General features: G+C 35.1%; 2 protein-coding genes across 11 annotated transcripts in view; both read right to left on the bottom strand.

Annotated features, from left to right (window-relative positions):
* fbxw8 (F-box and WD repeat domain containing 8) overlaps positions 1–17500 on the bottom strand; it is a 309097-nt gene that overhangs the window by 142047 nt on the left and 149550 nt on the right. The gene's annotated exons all lie outside the window — the stretch shown is intronic.
* nf2a (NF2, moesin-ezrin-radixin like (MERLIN) tumor suppressor a) overlaps positions 1–17500 on the bottom strand; it is a 90637-nt gene that overhangs the window by 22472 nt on the left and 50665 nt on the right. For all 10 annotated transcript variants that reach the window (XR_015490340.1, XM_087252230.1, XM_087252224.1 and 7 more), the window contains 8 exon segments: positions 17272–17354; positions 12147–12222; positions 9406–9540; positions 9249–9323; positions 7402–7515; positions 3836–3958; positions 757–873; positions 564–664 (listed from right to left, as the gene is read on the bottom strand). Coding sequence is in view for 9 of the 10 variants with exons in the window: in XM_087252230.1 (XP_087108356.1) it covers positions 564–664; positions 757–873; positions 3836–3958; positions 7402–7515; positions 9249–9323; positions 9406–9540; positions 12147–12222; positions 17272–17354 (824 nt within the window). In the remaining variant the exon portion in view is untranslated.

Consider the following 17500-nt stretch of genomic DNA (forward strand, 5'->3'; position numbering starts at 1 on the left):
CTGTCTGTGGCCTGCCTTCTGATCATCTGCCTGTGTATTTGATTACAACTCGGGCCTGGATACGCACATCCTTTGTCCAGTGTCACTCCCAGTTACAAAACCACAATTGGAAAGCAATGTCTGATTTTCATTAGTTTGTTTTCATTAATTTCTGAATAATTATTACATTTTTTTTGTCTTAATAACTGATTTCTTTTATCTTTGCCATAATAACTGAACATGATATTTTACTAGATATTTTTCAGGATACTAGTATTCAGCTTAAAGTGACATTAAAAGGCTTAACTAGATTAACAAGGCAAGTAAGGGTAATTAGGCAAATCATTTGTACAAGTGGTTGGTTCTGTAGACAATTGAAAAATATCAAATATTACTTAAGGGGGCTAATAATATTGACCTTAAAGTATTTTTAAAAACATTAAAAACTGCTTTAATTCTAGCCGAAATAAAACAAATAAGACTTTTTCTAGAAGAAAAAATATTATGGGAAATACTGTTTTTAAATTTCTTCCTTTAATAATTTTACCTTTAACTGTATATGCCAAAAAAATGTGTGACATTACCTCCTTTCAGACTCTTCTGCCATCTTGAGCGCAATCATCTCAGCCTCCAGCATCTTCTGCTCCATCAGTCTCTTCTCCTCCTCAGAGCGAATGGCTGTCACCTTTATATAGAGAGCCATTCAGTGCAGGATCAGTCCTCAATGCTCCCAAATGATCTTCTATGAGCAGCCGGTGTAAATAAATGCACACTAACCTTAATACGCTGCATCTCCTGTTCAGCCTCAGCCGCTTTCTGAGCCAAAAGCTTGGCCTCCTCCTCAGCGATTTGTGCCTTTTCCGCCAACAAATCTGCCGTCTCCTCTGAACGCAACTGAGAAGAGATAAAACGCATGCTTTACAATGCAAATTGGTTATTTTGGTTAATCTGATGCTCTGGTTTTGAACAGCGACATTAGATTTTAAAGTTCAGAATACTGTGGCAATACAGCATTTTTTAATAATGCAAGCCATCTGAATTTTTCTATGTAGCTTAAGCATTTCTACAGCATTTTTGAGACAGACCAAAAAAAAACTGTTACATAAAGCTAACGTCATTTGCACTACAGAAAACATGTCACTAGGTCGGCCTTTTCTTCCCAAATATATCTCTCCAAACATATCTACTTTTAGAAAGGAATGTGGAAAAAAATACCTCATACATAAATATTTCAGAAAGCAAGAGAAGGAGAAGTCAGGACTGGCAAGGATATGAAACTCTCTGATTAATAATAATAAGACCTCTGCTAGTCTGAGCTCTGGAAGAAAATTATATGAATTAGCGCTATGCTGAGCACAGATACTGAACCCTTTGGGAGAAACACACATATCAGTGGGACGCACACTGATAGCAGTTCAAAAGCCCTGATGGCAAATTTCTTTTGTTTACAAGAGCCAAAACACCCTCAGAATGTGATCTGAACACTGCGTCTAATAATATCATGTGGAAGTGAAGAGATAAAACAGAAATATCGCCTTATATTGTGTATAAATATAAATATATGTGTTCGGTGATGATAATGACGGGTGTGTGTGCACTCGGAGGAGATGCGTGTCTGTGGTCCTTTACTGACTCGATGGGTGCAGACAGGGGCACAACTACACATTTACTGAGGGGTATGCGGGTTCAAGTTTTGCCCCCCCACCAATCCAACTATATTTGGCTGTGTGACTGCATGTTATTGTGTTAAATGATTTTGAATCAAAACATGTGTGCCAACGTATGAAACTCATGGTATAATTTTTTATTTAATAAAATACAATATTACACTAGTGTAAAATGCAAAATAAACATTTTTAACAAAACATTTATTTTCTATTATTTAAAACTTTTCATAAGGATAATTTCAAAAATCGTTTTGGCACAATGGCGCCCCCCCCATGTGTGGCGCCCCTATGCACCGCATATACTGCATACCCCCTTTTTGCGCCCCTGGGTGCAGAGAACAGTGTCTAACAGCCATGTGTGTATGGCTTATCTTGTCACAAAATGCATATATATGGCTGTAAATCGGCACTGGTGGGAGGCATGCATTGGCTTGAGGCCGCAGGGCAAGTGGCTTAGTGTCCCACCGGTGACGATATACAGCCGTATCGCACTGCTACTTGTCTGATATTACGTTTATACAACAGTTGGACGGCACAATCGTGTATATAAAAAAGAAAATCAATCTTTTTGTGAGAGGAACTACTTTTTTACACAATTTAGTCACATCTGAAGCTGACCGTCAAAACAGCAGAAATCGTTACTAATTCACCAATGTGATGAGCTAGTGTTTGAATGATTCTCTAGCGTAATGTCTAAAGTGATGATAAAGCAGGTGATTTTTGCTCACATTTTAAGATTATAAGGCTGAACGGCATGAAATGCCATCAGTCTAGACTAGAGATTTCCCAGAATTTCTCAGTTGCAATCAGGAGATCACAACAATTAACCCCAAAAAAACCAAAGCAAACACTACCAGCCGGTTTATACACTACTATGGTATAAATAAAGCACTACAAAATACAAGAGAGATCAACTTAGAATATCAGTTACCTGTTTTATAATTGTAATTACATTGTATTTAATACAATTTTTTACTTTTAGAATTATTATTACTATAGTTTTGACATACTGGTACAGGTTTATTATGACTGGTTAATCCAATAAAACAAAATGTTACATCTAATATAGCTGGTACAAAACATACATTAGGATAAAAGTAAAGCTTTAAATTTTCCTTACAACCTTATCAAAATATCATGTGGAAGTGAAGAGATAAAACAGAAATATTGCCTTATACTGTGTATAAATATAAATATATGTGTTCGGTGATGATGATGACGGGTGTGTGTGCACTCGGAGGAGATGCGTGTCAGTGGTCCTTTACTGACTCGATGGGTGCAGAGAACAGTGTCTAACAGCTATGTGTGTATGGCTTATCTTGTCGCAAAATGCATATATATGGCTGTAAATCGGCACTAGTGGGAGGCATGCATAGGCTTGAGGCTGCAGGGCGAGGGCCTAAGTGTTCCACCACTGACGATAAACAGCCGTATCGCACTGCTGCTCGTCTAATATTGCGTTTATACAACAGTTTGACGGCACAATCGTGTATATAAAAAAAGAAAATCAATGTTTTTGTGAGAGGAACTACTTTCTTACACAATTTATTCACATCTGCAGCTGACCGTCAAAACAGAAGAAATCGTTACTAATTCACCAATGTCACTTAAGAGCTAGTGTTTGAATGATTCTCTAGCGTAATGTCTAGAGTAATGATAAAGCAGGTGATTTTTGCTCACATTTTAAGATTATAAGGCTGAACGGCATGAAATGCCATCAGTCTAGACTAGAGATTTCCCAGAATTTCTCAGTTGCAATCAGGAGATCACAACAATTACCCCCAAAGCAAAGCAAACACTACCAGCCGGTTTATACACTACTATGGTATAAATACAGCACTACAAAATACAAGAGAGATCAACTTAGAATATCACTTACCTGTTTTATAATTGTAATAATATTGTATTTAATACATTTTTTTACTTTTAGAACTATTTTTACTATAGTTTTGACATATTGCTACAGGTTTATTATGACTGGTTAATCCAATAAAACAATATGTTAAATCTAATTTAGCTGGTACAGAACATACATTAGGATAAAAATCTTAAGCTTAAAATCTTCCTTACAACCTTATCACTCTTTAAAAAAACCAGTATGTGGCTCATTCAGCATGGGTCCAGTAGTCCACATACTAAAGTGCTAGAACTGATCGACCTGTGAAAGTATATTTAATGCAGTTTCTCACCAGTGCTTCATTGGCCAAGTGAGCTTCGTCCTGTAACTGAATGAGTCTCCTCTGGAGTTCATCACGCGCTCTCTCTGCATCCTCACGCAACTGTTTCTCTCTCTCTAGCCGCTGCCGCTCCATCTGCAGAGAGGTGCAAAAAGCACATCCGGATTTCACCACGATTGCACTGCTGCTAAATGGCTTTAGTGGATCAAAAATCCAGCACTTGGTTAAAGGTGCCTTAAGGTGCAACAGAAAAAAATAAATAAAAAAAATAAATGCAAGATTTACTAGCGAGGAGACAATATTCGACACTTTTCAAGCTCTTTAAAGCAGTATGATGTTTTCTAAAACTGCAAGCATTTGTAGCATTTTTCAACACTAAAACATAAGCTCTATTGACTATTGATGATTAAAAAAAACAACAAAAAAAAGACACTATCATTCAACAAAATATTTTTAATAGCAGAATTTTTTGTTTGTTTTCTTTTACAGATTATTGCCGTAAAATGTTACACTCTATAAGAGGACTCGAATAAATGTTATTTTACTTCTATTTATACTAATTCTATGCAGTAAAGGACATGCAAACATCGCAAAATCATTTGCTAATATATAAATGAAAAATAGTGTTTATACATTATTTATAATTTTATTATAATTATAATACATAATTTTAAATATTAGCAAAGTATTTGCCAATATATGAATAAAAAATGTATTTTATTCAACTGAGAAAAAATTTATTAAAAATAAAAAATATGAATTAAAAAAATGTAAAAAAAGACACAAAATGCCAAACCATTTAGTTTTTTTTTTTTAATCAACTTGATATTTTACATTTATTGTAATGAATTAAGGCGACGCAGTGGCACAGTAGTTAGTGCTGTCACCACACAGCAAGAAGGTCGCTGGGTCTAGCCTCGGCTCAGTTGGTGTTTCTGTGTGGAGTTTGCATGTTCTCCCTGCGTTCGCGTGGGTTTCCTCCGGGTGCTTCGGTTTCCCCCACAGTTTAAAGACATGCGGTACAGGTGAACTGGGTAGGCTAAACTGTCTGTAGTGTATGAGTGTGTGTGATTGAGTGTGTGTGGATGTTTCCCAGAGATGGGTTGCGGCTGGAAGGGCATCCACTGCATAAAAACGTGCTGGATAAGTTTGCGGTTTATTCCGCTGTGGCGACCCCGGATTAATAAAGGGACTAAGCCGACCAGAAAATGAATGAATGAATGTAATGAATTATTCAAACACTGCTAATATTTAGCTATAAACTCTACTCATTGTGATCATGTCATTTTTGGTTTTACCATTCAGCAACAGCTTCCAGTTTTCTCCCGGACAACATAAACGTGTGTTTGGTGATGATGACAATAAAATGCAGCTAAAAGTCCAACACAATGCTAATAGTCTGATTACGGCGTTTACATGCCTGTACTGCACTTTAATGTGACTGAAATAGAAATACTCCACATATCTTACTTTTTGTGTTTTGTGATTAGTGTTTATGATGATTAAGGCTTTAAGCATCTGAAGTGCTATCCCATCGTATTCTATGAGCCATGGTTAATGTGTGGCTGCAGTTGTAGCAGCCTTTGCTTTTGGAATCAGCAACCTTTGAACTCCAGTGAAAATAACTATTATGTCACACTCAGCTGCACAAGCAAATGAGTGACGCGCAACTCTGAGGCCAGCCTGGGATCTTAGGTGTGTGCAAAGCACTTGATGTGCAGTTCAAATCCAATCCTGCCTCCAATCTTCAGTGCTAAATTCACCCTCACGCTCCATTATAACATCACAATCCACGAGAAAACTCTTCACCTCGACGAGAAATATCATCATGATTTAGTCTTACTCCATTTTGTATCGAGTTAGTTTTGTTTATTATTTAATCAAAAATATTTAGTTTTAGGGAAAAATTAAGCACATAGTAATTAAAAAATAAAAAATTTAACATTTAATAAAAAAAATGATAAAAAATTATGTCAGTGATAATAAAATGTTTTAAATTGCAAAAAAAACTATTGTCCTATTATGCAGTTACCACAATTTTCAATGCACACTCATTACTTTTGCTGTCTGTTCTGCTGTCATTTATGACACACAGTTTTGAACCCATGTATGCTGGAGTTAATTCACTCATTCATTCATTTTCTTGTCAGCTTTGTCCCTTCATTAATCTGGGGTTGCCACAGCGGAATGAACCGCCAACCCGCTGGAGTTAATTTTGTGTCATTATTATTCAAACAAACATATGTAGTTTTAGTTTAAAATTAGGTACATTGTAATTAAAAAAAAAACCAAAAAATAAAAAAAAAACATTTAATAAAAAATAAATGTGTCATTGATAAAACAAAAATGATAAATAAACTAATGCTATTTCATGCAGTTAGCACCACATTTTTCATTGTGCATTCATTCATTTTGCTTTCTTGAAAAGTTTTGAAGGCTGCAGCTCAGTGGGCGGTATCTTCCCTCAGCATGAAAGGCCTTTTTCTATTGGTCAGTCTTGATTGAGATTACAGGTTGGCCACGCCCACTACATTTTCACACAATTGGAAAAGAGGCCTATCTATAAGAGTCCACCCTGCTACCCTGCAAAGGTAACTCATTTCAGCTGCTTGTATCCGAGATTTTGTCCTTTTGGTCATGAGCTTCATAGGTGAGAGTAGGAACGTAGATTGACCAGTAAATCGAGAGCTTTGCCTTTCAGCTCAGCTCCTCCTTTACCATAACGGACAATTACATCGACCGTATTACTGCTGCCACTGCACCGATCCGCGTGTCAATCTCACGTTCCATCCTTCCCTCACTCGTAAACAAAAGCGCAAGATACTTAAACTCCTCCACCTCCAACTGGGAGATAATTATTTAAAAAAAAAAAGAGTAATAATAACAATAATCTACTCTAATATTGCTGGATTGTTTTAATCAGCATGGGATCAAATTTGGACAAAAATCAACAGTTGGGTTAAAAATGCACTATTTTCACTAAAGAAATGAATGTTTTTTTTAGCAAGTATGAAATAAAAGTACCAAACGTTAGATGAAAGACTTTTACAATGTATCAAAAGATTTCTTTTTCAAATGAACGCTGTTCTTTTGAACATACAATTCCTTAAAGTGTTATTAAGGGGAAAAAACATGAATAATAACAGCAATAAATGCAGACTTGAACATTAGAGGTTTCTTTCAAAAAGCACATTTACTGAAAACGTTTATATTTAGTGAACATTATTTACCTACAAAGAAAGCAATCATGAAAAACTAATATGGATGCTTTTTTTCCTACACTATATTGATCATTTGCCATCTAGAACTAGCTAGACTGTCAACAGAAAAAAAGTAATTATTAATTCTCTCTTTTAAGCTGTCTGCTTATCTTCAGTGCTCTTGTCAGATCATTTTAATGTTTCTCAATTTGCTTTTATATTTTACTTCTGTCAACTTTCTTTGCTTGCTTTTCTTTTTATCCTGTAAGACAGAAACTCATTGAAAACCAGAGCCCATAAAATATTGTTTTATTTGATTTGTTATTTCTCTCTCTCTCTCTCTTTAGCAGTTTATCATGCAATCACTTTCTTACAGACCTGTTTGCGAGCTTTCTCTTCTCTAGCCTGAGTCTTCATCTGCTGGACCTCCAATGAATCAACCCTGCGTCTCCTCATGAAGAGATCATGGTTCCCGATGCACAGCTGGAGAATCTGGAAACATGCAAAATGCCCTGTGTAAAAACTAATTTAAGCGTAAATAGAGACAATTCACAACATCAGTATATGTGTCACTTTTACAGTCACTTTCTCCAGTTTAGCAGTTTATTTTTTTTAACGCGTTAAATATTTTAAATTAAATTGCATGCGTTAACGCACTAATTTTGACAGCACTAATATATATCTCTCTCTTTATCGCTCTCTCTCTCAATTCAATTCAATTCAATTCAATTCAATTCAATTCAATTCAATTCAATTCAATTCAATTCAATTCAATAATTGCTTTATTGGCATGACAATTGTTACAAATGTATTGCCAAAGCAGTTATAAAGTTTACAATAAAAAAATAAAAACAGTACACACAGTAAATAGTAGTAGTAGCAAAAACAAAAAACAAAAAAAAGATGATATTTATATATAATCATTAAATATAATATCAACAATACATCATATTATTCAATTTATCACATTAATATTCAATATATTATATTATTATTCAATATTAATTATTCATATTGTATATTATTTAACTGTACATTTTTAGGATAAAACAGTAATAAAAACAATAATATTCAGTATATTTACAATTTGTTTCTCTCTCTCTCTCTCTCTCTCTCTCTATATATATATATATATATATATATATATATTAGAGCTGTGAACCTACACTGGTCTTATGATTCGATTACAATTATCATGCCATCGATTCGGTTCAATTCGATATCTCGGTGCATCACGGTGCATTGACGGTGCTTTTCATACACAGTTTTATATTTTCTTCACAGCACCAATTCTTGTATAAAAATGTATGAATATTTATATTTATATACTTTTTGTAATACAATTTTTTCATTTAATACAAGCAGTCAGAATATAAACTGTACATTTAAACAACACAAGCATTTAAAGCAAATAATACAAACAAGTATAAATATCCCGCTCACTTTCTAATCCTTGTCTAGTTCTCTTACACCCATTTTGGATTGGTCACACCCTCAACAAAAACGGTTGCGATCGGCTCTTGCGCGCTGGAGCGTTGTAAATACTCGCGATCGCCTCCCTTGCGACAGAGCGCATATGAGATAAATGACGTCAGAACACTAACCGGTTATGATAATTACTGAACCAATACCGAATTGTCTTCATGGCGGTGCACGGAAGAAAGAATTCATTTTGACACCCCTAATACATATATATACACACACACACACACACACATATATATGTATGTATATGTGTGTACACATATATATATATATATATGTATGTATGTATGCATGTATGTGTGTGTGTGTGTGTGTGTGTGTGTGTTCAATCGGAAAAAACGTTGCTTCTTTCCCCAAACATTTAAAAAATAACATATTTTAGAGCAGCAATTCCAATATGGTGATATCGTAATATTTTTATTCAAGGTTATTAAACCATCAGAATTCTATACCAGCCCTAAACGTAATATTTTAAATAGTTGTATCTCTTTAAAGTAACTGTAAAAAAAATAAATAAATAAAAAAATTTTTTAAAAAAATCAACCTTACTGAAAACACAAGGTTTTAGTTTGCTATGAATTATGTCTCTTTTCAGGGTCAAAACAAAACCCTTTCATGAAGGTTAACCACCAAGGTACATCACAGTGGCTTAGTAAGACCATTTCAAAACTGATCACAGCATTACATCACTTCACCCCCCCAAAACAGAATTAAAAAAACAAAACAAAAAAAATACTCACCAGTTTATTTACTCTGAGCTTTGAAGAGTTGAATTTGAAGACATCTGCTCTCTTATCCACAGGTTTAATTGCAAACTACGGAGAAAAGACACCATTAATCCCCTATTAGCATAAAGCAGGGGGTGTAAAAATGTAGAATTGTCCATTCAATGAGCACCTCTTTATCGCTGTAGGAGATGTTTCGGATCTCATTCCATGGAAAGGAGATTTTGGGCGTCAGTCTGTTGTCCAGGTCATAAATGTGGAGGCCCAAAGCATCAACACCAAGCAGAAGGCTGGTTCCCTTTTTATTCTTAAAGATATATAAAAAAAGACCAATTTATTTTGCAATCATGAGAAAATTACCATGGCTATTAACAATGAAACAACATTGTACGAACATTTCAAGAAGGTTTGGTAACACTTATGAAAGTGGTGTTCATAAGACTGTTATGACACTTTTATAACCATGACATGATGTACTGTATTTCTTGAATATTAAGGGAATTTTTGACAACTGTCATAGTCATTAGCTCAAAAATGTCATTTTAAATTTAAAGATGACATTAGCTGCACTTCCATCCACCTATTTTTATGCACTTTTGGAATATTGCATAAATAATCTCTGTAAGGAAACATCAAGATGTACATAAATTTTGAAAATATGCATAAAACAATATGCGCACAACTGAGTAGGATAACCTTTTAATTCGATAAGAGAAAGATGTGCTCCTAGCCTCAATTTTTGCTTGTAGACAATTTAAAATTTTACATAGACAATGTTTATTACACCTGAGGTTAGATATAAAATTAATCCAGGTCTGTTTGAGCAGTGTGTTAAATGTAAATCAGACAGTGGATCTTTCTATCATTGTATGTGTAGTTGTCCTCTTACACAGCAGTTCTGCGACTTGATTAGGCGGCAGCTTAATGCCATCTTTAAATGTACATTTCGATTAGGAGCAAGGAATTGGTAACAGAGTCTCGATGATATACCTTAACATTTCCTGAGACCCTTTTTTTTGATAATCCAGGAACCTCTAGGTTGCTAAGACTAAAATCCTGTCTGTTAGACTCAGCCTGGGCAAAAAGATTGTGAGCAATCTGCCTTTTTGTAAAATAATTTTGTATTTATTTCCTTTATTATTATTTTATTTGTTTGTTTATTTATTATTACAAATTTATTATTATTGTTATTATAATTTTTCATGTGGGGGTCAGGATTCAAATTACATGAATGATTATCTTATTCATCGATGTTAATTTCTGACATGTTTTTGCACTAAAAATATATTTTAAAAAAAAGAAGGAAAAAGTGTGCATAAACTACGATGGAAGTACATTTACCATAAATCCCAGCATGCATATCAAAAAAAGTCATGTGATTTTGCTTCAATAGATCATGTAGTGACAAAATTGGTGGAAAGTTTTATCAGGAAGTGACGGTTTTGTTCTCTTGGACTCGTTGGATGGAAGCGGTTCTTTATTTGCAAAGGTTTCATACAATATTCCAATTTTACACAATTTTATTTTAATTTGCATCTTTATATGGAAACATGGCTATTGTTTGAAAATGCCTTTATGACAACTTGACAAATGAATAAAACCTGTCTTTATCTTAACCTGTCATAAATCTGTCATAAACATTATTGTCACGGGCCATTATAATTGTCACGAACTTTAGAAAATATCATTAATATTTTTCTTGATCTCAGCTACAGTGATACAAATTTAATTTGTTAATGTCATTAATTGCCATTAAATATTTGTTTATTATATTATTAATGAGTTTATGTATTTATAATTAGTTATATTGTCTTGGTAATGTCAAGTTGCCATGACAAAGATGTATTTGTTTATGTCACCTTTGCATTTAAAATGACATGAGCTAATGACACTTAATGACAGTTGTAATAAGCATGTAAAAATCTCAAGTGTAACATCATCAACCCAGACTCATTCTTAAAATGTGTCCCTACATACATTTCTGGAGAGCGCCAAATACATCCCAGGAGGTACGTTTATTTTTTTATTTTTTGCAGTTTATTTTTCACAAATCCACTAGAGGCCGCTGTTTTTGCTATTTAGGATCTCTAATTTCTCCTGCTCTCTTCGCGTAAATCCATCAGAGGCCGCTGTCAACTGACTGATTGATTCTCCCACTTTCCTTCTTTCCTAAACTCATATGATAGCGCTTTCAAAAGCTCCGATTGACCAGCGCCCACCAACTTCCCTAAAACCAACCGATAGAGTTTTGAAAAGCAATCCAGAAAAAAAAGCACTTGAGGCAGCATGATTTTTACCACAATTTCAGATTTTACCACATTCTCAACCTGTTATTTAGTTGTCTATTTTATTTGTTGCATTTTATTTTTGTCTCACCTGCTTTCTGTAATCATTCTTCGCAAGACTCTAAACCTGTCACCAAAGTCAACTCTGCTCCACCTCACAAGTCCACCGACGTATATGGCGAGCCACTGGACACACTGGTAACAGCAGGGAAAGCAGGCCATACGGAGGTAAGCGGTCAGCTGTTAAGCGTGAAAAAGAACTGCGTCATACCGCCCCCGTAGCATTCGTTTCAAAGACAAAATGCAGCCATACGTTCTTTTGGCTACATAATTCACAATCTCCAGAAATGTATATAGGGGTACATATCCAGAATGAGCCTATGTTGAACATCATGGTCAAAAAGGTTTCATGAGAGTCTTATAAACACACCCTCTTCAAGTAAAGTGTTACCGAAAGTTCCAAACAGGTTAGACGGTGATTATGCAACCAATAATAAAAGGGTTGTTTATTACACACAATAATACAGGAACTGCACACAATAATAAAAGTGTCTGGCTCTAAAATCTTTAGTTGTCGAGAGATGCATCTAGGATTGTTACTTAGTACAGCAGCGGAGGCATTTCTTACCCTAATGGAAAAGTAATTGACCCCATACATCTCCAGATCCTGAGCTATTTTTAAATACTCCATCTCTGCTTCATCTCTGCAGCACACAATAAACAAAAACGTGGGAGAGAGGCAGAGAGAGAGAGAAGACGAAAAAAAAGGAGAGAGGATAAATGATTAGACACAAAATAAAATCTATTCCACCGCAGGGCTTTAATGAGACTTGACAAACTTGGAGTGCAGAATCCAGAGGTCATACAGTGTGTCTTACTGTAAGTGTTTGTGGCTATGAAAACAAACACACATGAGATCGCTGTAAACTCACCCATTAAAAATAGCATACTAAAAGCATACTTTTTATACCACCTTCACAAGTCTACAAGCAACAAGACTTGTTAAAAAACACAAACAGAGAGCAGGCAGTGCAAACTTTTCATGTTTTTAAAGACAGCAGGAGCAGCACGACTGAATGCAAAGGTATCACTAGGCTTTTTGAGAGCATTGTGGTTATTTTTTGAGATTCAACTTTTTTTATTGTTCAACAGCCAAGAACAAAGAACACACTTCACCCTACACTACATATGATACATGTTACATATTCAGCCACATACACCAAGAAAATTCAACAAAGAATAACAATGTATAGCAAACATATATGGAAATTAAGGTTGTGGTACCTTTGAATGTACATACTCAGTTATCCTAATTTGAAATGTTGCCAAAGATTATCCCAATTTCTATGTACTTCTCCCTCATTGTTCAATCTCCCCAGCATACACTCATATGATGCAATTTCAATCATCCCATTAATCCACTCCTTCATTTCTGGCATTCTGGGACACTTCCAGTTACGTAGTATCATCCTAGCCGCTGTAATGCATCCAATTTTGAGAAGAATAAAGGATATTTTACCTATATTAGTTATCACTAATTTATCACTAAGAATGCATAGCCGTGGCTCTACAAGTAACTCACAGCCTAGCCAATCCTCCATTATTCTTAAAATTTTACACCAGAATGGGTAAACTAGACAACATTCCCAGATCATGTGTAAATAAGTACCCTCTTCTTTATTGCATTTCCAACACTGATTATTTCCAGCTAGTCTCATCCTATAGAGTCTGTGGTTATTTTTTGTTGGTTATTTGAGTATGGTTTTAGTTTGAATTTGTATTTTTATTGTCAGAGGCCTTTAACATCTGTCTAAGGCAGGGCCTTTAAACCTTTTAAGACACCACATCCCAAAGGTGCTCTATTGCAGACTAGTGGGTCGCGCAAAGTCACTTAGCTGCAGGTATATTTACGTTACGGTGAATCAATACCAGTGCGATAATGAGCGAACGACTCTTTAGAGATGATTCTTTTTTTTTTAAATGAATAATTTAAGTTAAATCACATGAGCTGAAACAGTCTGAATCTGCGTTCAATGAATGAACTAATTTCGATTCTCTTGTGTTGAACCGTCTCGTATCTATGTCTGTAACATCCAGCATTCACGACTGAAGCCACAAAGCGTTTGGCAAAATAGAAAAGTTTTTAAAACTAAAGGCATCGCAACCTACTAATACGCCTTCAGATCAAACCAAATCTAAAAAGTAGGCACACAGAAAATATGATCAGTCCTACCTCGATTGGAAGTCCCGCAGTGTCTTTTATGCTTAGAAAAGCTTGCAAGTGCTAGCATGAAACCATCAAATCTTAAACGGCATCTGACAACAAAACATTCTGCACATTTCAACAAAGGTCGATCATATTTTCTTCTAAAAAAAAGAAGAGTATCTTCATCAACAAAAAATGATCACAGGCACAGCCAGCATCCCACAAAAAGCACTTCGAGCCTCATTTTTAGCTGCAGAGGAGCTGATAGACGTGGCTTTAGACAGGAGCCTTCAACTTCTTTTCAGACAGTCAAAAAAAATCTTGGGCAATTCTGGGTGTTTTTTGCCAAGGAATACTTCAACCGAGGAGCTGCTGCTCTTAAAGTTTTAGTGCCCTTTTATACCGCTTACCTACAGCCATCAGAAGACATGCATGTCAGTCTGTCCAGAATAACTTCTAGATTAGGTATGTTGTTTTCTAAGAAGCAGGCACACCCTTCTCTCTAATACATTTCCTTTGCTTTCTTTTAAGCTTTTCAGTTCTTAAAATGTATGTGTCTTTGTAAATAAGTATAACTCAGTACTGTTATTCCTCTTACAATCTTAGAATCTTAACACAACTGTGTTTACACAAGCCTTTTAGTATTGCACTGTAAATGTATTCTTCTTAAAACTTATTATTCATTTATTCATATATATTACATTTATTCTTTAAAAAAAACTGCTCTGTAAATGAGTTTTTTTATGTTTTGTTTTTTTTTACCCATTTTTTCATATTAAAATATTATGGTGGGTCTGGGGATTGACTTACTTGCCTAGGTGGGTCCTAGAATGAAAAATTTTGAGAACCCCTGCTCTATTGGATTGAAATCTGGTGACTGTTGTGCCATTTGAATACCGTGAACTCATTGTCATGTTCAAGAAACCAGTCTGAGAAGATTCCGCATTGTGACAAGAGGCGTTATCCTGCTAAAAGCAGCAATCAGAAGATGGGTACACTGTGGTCATAAAGGGATGGACTTAGTCAGCAACAATACTCAGGTAGGCTGTGACGTTGGTATGATGCTCAACTGGTACTAATGGGTCCAAAGTGTGCCAAAAAAAAATGCCCCATACCATTACATCACCAATACCAGCCTGAACCATTGATACAAGGCAGGATGGATTCATGCTTTTTATGTTGTTGATGCCAAATTCTGCCCTACCATCTGAAAGTCGCAGCAGAAATTGAGACTTATCAAACCAGGCAACGTTTTCCCAATCTTCTATTGTTCATTTTTGGTGAGCCTGTGCAAAATGTAGCCTCAGTTTCCTGTTCTTAGCTGACACGAGTGGCACCCGGTGTGGTCTTCTGCTGCTGTAGCACATCCGCCTCAAGATTGTACGTGTTTGTGTTCAGAGATGCTCTTCTGCAGACTTCGGTTGTAATGAATGGTTATTTGAGTTACTGTTGCCTTTCTATCAGCTTGAACCAGTCTGGCCATTCTTCTCTGACCTCTGGTGTTAACAAGGCATTTGCTCCCACAGAACTGCCGCTCACTGGATATTTTATTTCTTTTTGGACCATTCTCTGTAATCCCTAGAGATGGTTGTAAATCAGCAGTTTATGAAATACCCAGACCTGCCTGCCTGGCAACAACAACCATGCCACATTCAAAGTCATTTAAATTACCTTTCTTCCCCATTGTGATGCTTAGTTTGAACTGCAGCACATCGTCTTGAACATGTCTACATGCCTAAATGCACTGAGTTGCTGTCATGTGATTGGCTGATTACAAATTTGCGTAAAAAAAAAAATAGTTGGACAGGTGTACCTAATAAAGTGGCCAATGCATGCGCGAATGCTTGGTGAGGATCAAATTTAAAACCAACTTTACCGAGCTAATTTAGCTGTCTTTCAAAGATTTTAGTAAAAACAAATTGTTAATGTCACTAGACCTAAAACACCATACTGTACAAATTCATCACTAGGCCTGCCTCAATTACGCATGCAGTTTCTCTTGCCATCGAAGATGCCCGTGACTCTTGCTGCGTAATGAATGTTTGCCGATTAGTTTATCCTGCATCCTCTGTTCCTCTTGCTGTACCAGTGCACCAGATGTTTCACATAAAACTAACAAGTTTTGCCATTTTACTTCTGTAACATTACTAACTCACGCTGTCCTATCCATTAAAACTGTGCTCCTGCCCTCAGCCTCTGAAAACACTCGTCGTCACATGAATACGCCCCTCCCACTGATTAGCATAGGCTTTGCATACAGGATGATGATGAAAATGAAAACTGAAATAAGTGTCAATAAAAGAAAAACTTAAATTTACATTTTAATTTGAATTGCATCACTATAATAGTGTGACCATTAATAATAAGTTTGGTAAAAATTGTGTTAGATTTTTATTTTTCAGTCTTGATGCATAAATGCAGTAAAAATAAAATGTTAAATACGCAACTTCATTTTAATTATCGATTTGACAAAGATGATGTGTTGTCACAGTGAAAATGAAAATCAAACAATTTTTTACATTTTGGCAGATATTTTGTGAACAGTGTTTTATACTTAAATTGTTAATCTGGTTTTCATTTTAATTTCCATGGTTTATTTGATTTATTTAAAATTGGCAGAATTTACCATCCATAGATCTGAAGTGCTGTCAAGCGCAAGTAGAAAGTGAAAAAAAGGAAATGCCCCTAAATGTGCACCAAAGCAACAAAGAAAGTTAGTTTGGTCATCACAGTGGACCAATTATGTTTGTTTTGCAGAGCGACACCATGCCTTGTTCTGGTTAAGGAAGCAGGGCAATTTTTATCTTGTGAGGGTGTTTACTTGAAGTGCACAATACTGTGTTAAACCACACCTGTGTGACTGTGTGCTTTAACTGAACTGCAGATCCAAACAGTTCATTAGCAACAAAGTCTGCTCCATTTTACAGCCGATTCTGACCAAGAACAGCAGTCTGATCTACATGGAAATGAATCAACACAGATTTGCTGTTGACTGAAGAATTATGCAATATGTTTGAGCAATATGTTATTTCTTTATTTAATAAGCTTAATATTAATAATAATAATAATAATAAATTATTCCTAAACATTTGTCTAAATACATATACTATCTGGTATCCTGAAAAGTGAAGTAATTTTATTTTAAAGTAATTAAATGCAATTTAATTTAATGATATTTAAAGTGATTTAATTTAAAATATGTTTAATTTAAAAGTCATTTATTGTAATGTAATTGAATGCAATTTAATTAAATGAAATTATATTAATTTAATGCAATTTAACTTAATTTAAAGTGTTTAATTTAATTTAATGCATTTTAATTTAATATATATAGTGATTTTAATGTACAGTAAAGTGATTAAATTGAATTAAAATAAATTAAATTTATTTACTTAATTTCTGATTTAATATTAATTAATAATTAGGTATACTTTGGAAACAGTAAAATTGTTAAACTTTATTCATTAAATCATGTCATTTCTCTGAGCAATATGCATCAAGAATGAGTAGGCAAGCTGTCTGAGTCTGAGTCTAGGGTGTACAAGACCTGGTTCTGCCCCTGTGCTCAGCGTAGCAGACCGTTATTCTCTCCTCCCACATCTCTGCAGTCATCTGGTACAGATTAATAACCTGCACAAGAAAAAAGACACACAAAGATCAGTCTTCAACTTGGACAAAGACTCTAAGTCTCTCATAATGGGATTTTCACAACAGAGCTCTTGGTGCGCACCAGACTCCGACTTTCTTTTTCTTCTTTTTTGAAAACTGAAATTTTA

The sequence above is a fragment of the Danio rerio genome, chromosome 5 (assembly GCF_052040795.2).
Source record: "Danio rerio strain M-AB ecotype USA chromosome 5, GRCz13ab, whole genome shotgun sequence".
In the NCBI taxonomy this organism is placed as follows: Eukaryota; Metazoa; Chordata; class Actinopteri; order Cypriniformes; family Danionidae; genus Danio; species Danio rerio.